Raw genomic sequence first — 1,019 nt, 5'->3', positions numbered from 1 at the left:
ATAAAACTATGAAGACACTCAAAATAAATTTCCTGTGGTGGGAAACTAGTTTGTGCAACTTTTTTGTATTTACAGTTTTGAGGGATGAGCCTCTTAAATTTCTCTAACTACAAATATATGTTAAAAAACAAAAACGATTTTCAATTTTTTTGTAGTTTATTGCACTTTTTTTGCAATTTATGTAATTACTATGAACTTAATGGATACATATTATTAAAATCTGGGCTGTAATGGTTGTATTGATGTATAGCAACTTGAAATGCACCCAGGGGAAGCTCCATCCGGTATTTACCTCCAAAGTCCCATAAAAGAAGCAGTCCCATTGTTAGCATAAACTCAGCCACCTACAACATTTCCACCTCGCCACCATCCTAGTGGTGAACACCCCCCCATCACATGAAAAACTCCAGCGACTCCACCAACAAGGTCCAGAAACTTGGATCCAGATGAGACCGTAGTGTCCTTCGATGAGCTCTGTTTCCTTGCACACCTCCAGCTGAGGCGGTGGAGGCAGAGGCAGCAGTTAGACCTCCGCCTGCTACCACAGACTGTAACTACAACCGGGTCCCTGCTGTTCTTGGTGACAGTGTGAGTCTGTTTTGTGTGTTTGTGTTGCAGGTGTGTAACAGCAACAGGAACTGTCACTGCGAGGTGGGCTGGGCTCCGCCCGACTGCAGGTACTCGGGTCACGGCGGCAGCGTGGACAGCGGCCCGGCCCGAGCGCCTCGAGGTGCTTCGCTCTGAGCAACCATCCAAAAATGAGACGATCCTCGTCTTCTCCGCAGCGCCCGTTAATCCTTCGTGTTTTTGCGTTCAGAATCAGATCCCGTTCGAGTCGCCCTGCTTGTCATCTTCCTCTTCATCCTGCCGGTGGTCCTCCTCTTCCTCGCTCTTCGGTTCCCTGGTTTCCGTCAGCGTCTCTTCTGCCTGGGACCGAACAGCCCATTTCATAAAGCTCGACAGCACAACCGGTAACCCTGTGTGTGTGTGTGTGTGTGTGTGTGTGTGTGTGTGTGTGT

The 1,019-nt window shown here is 48.2% G+C and overlaps 1 protein-coding gene across 1 annotated transcript in view; it reads left to right on the top strand.

Annotated features, from left to right (window-relative positions):
* The window catches only part of adam15 (ADAM metallopeptidase domain 15), a 27,379-nt gene that overhangs the window by 19,050 nt on the left and 7,310 nt on the right, over positions 1–1,019 (top strand). The window contains exons 17-18 of the mRNA XM_005744198.1: positions 619–730; positions 818–971. Of these exons, the coding sequence (XP_005744255.1) occupies positions 619–730; positions 818–971 (266 nt within the window). The remainder of the gene's footprint in view (positions 1–618; positions 731–817; positions 972–1,019) is intronic.

The sequence above is a fragment of the Pundamilia nyererei genome, unplaced genomic scaffold (genome assembly GCF_000239375.1).
Source record: "Pundamilia nyererei isolate P.nyererei 1_Seehausen unplaced genomic scaffold, PunNye1.0 scaffold00139, whole genome shotgun sequence".
Lineage (NCBI taxonomy): Eukaryota > Metazoa > Chordata > Actinopteri > Cichliformes > Cichlidae > Pundamilia > Pundamilia nyererei.
This window is presented reverse-complemented; position numbering and strand designations above follow the sequence as displayed.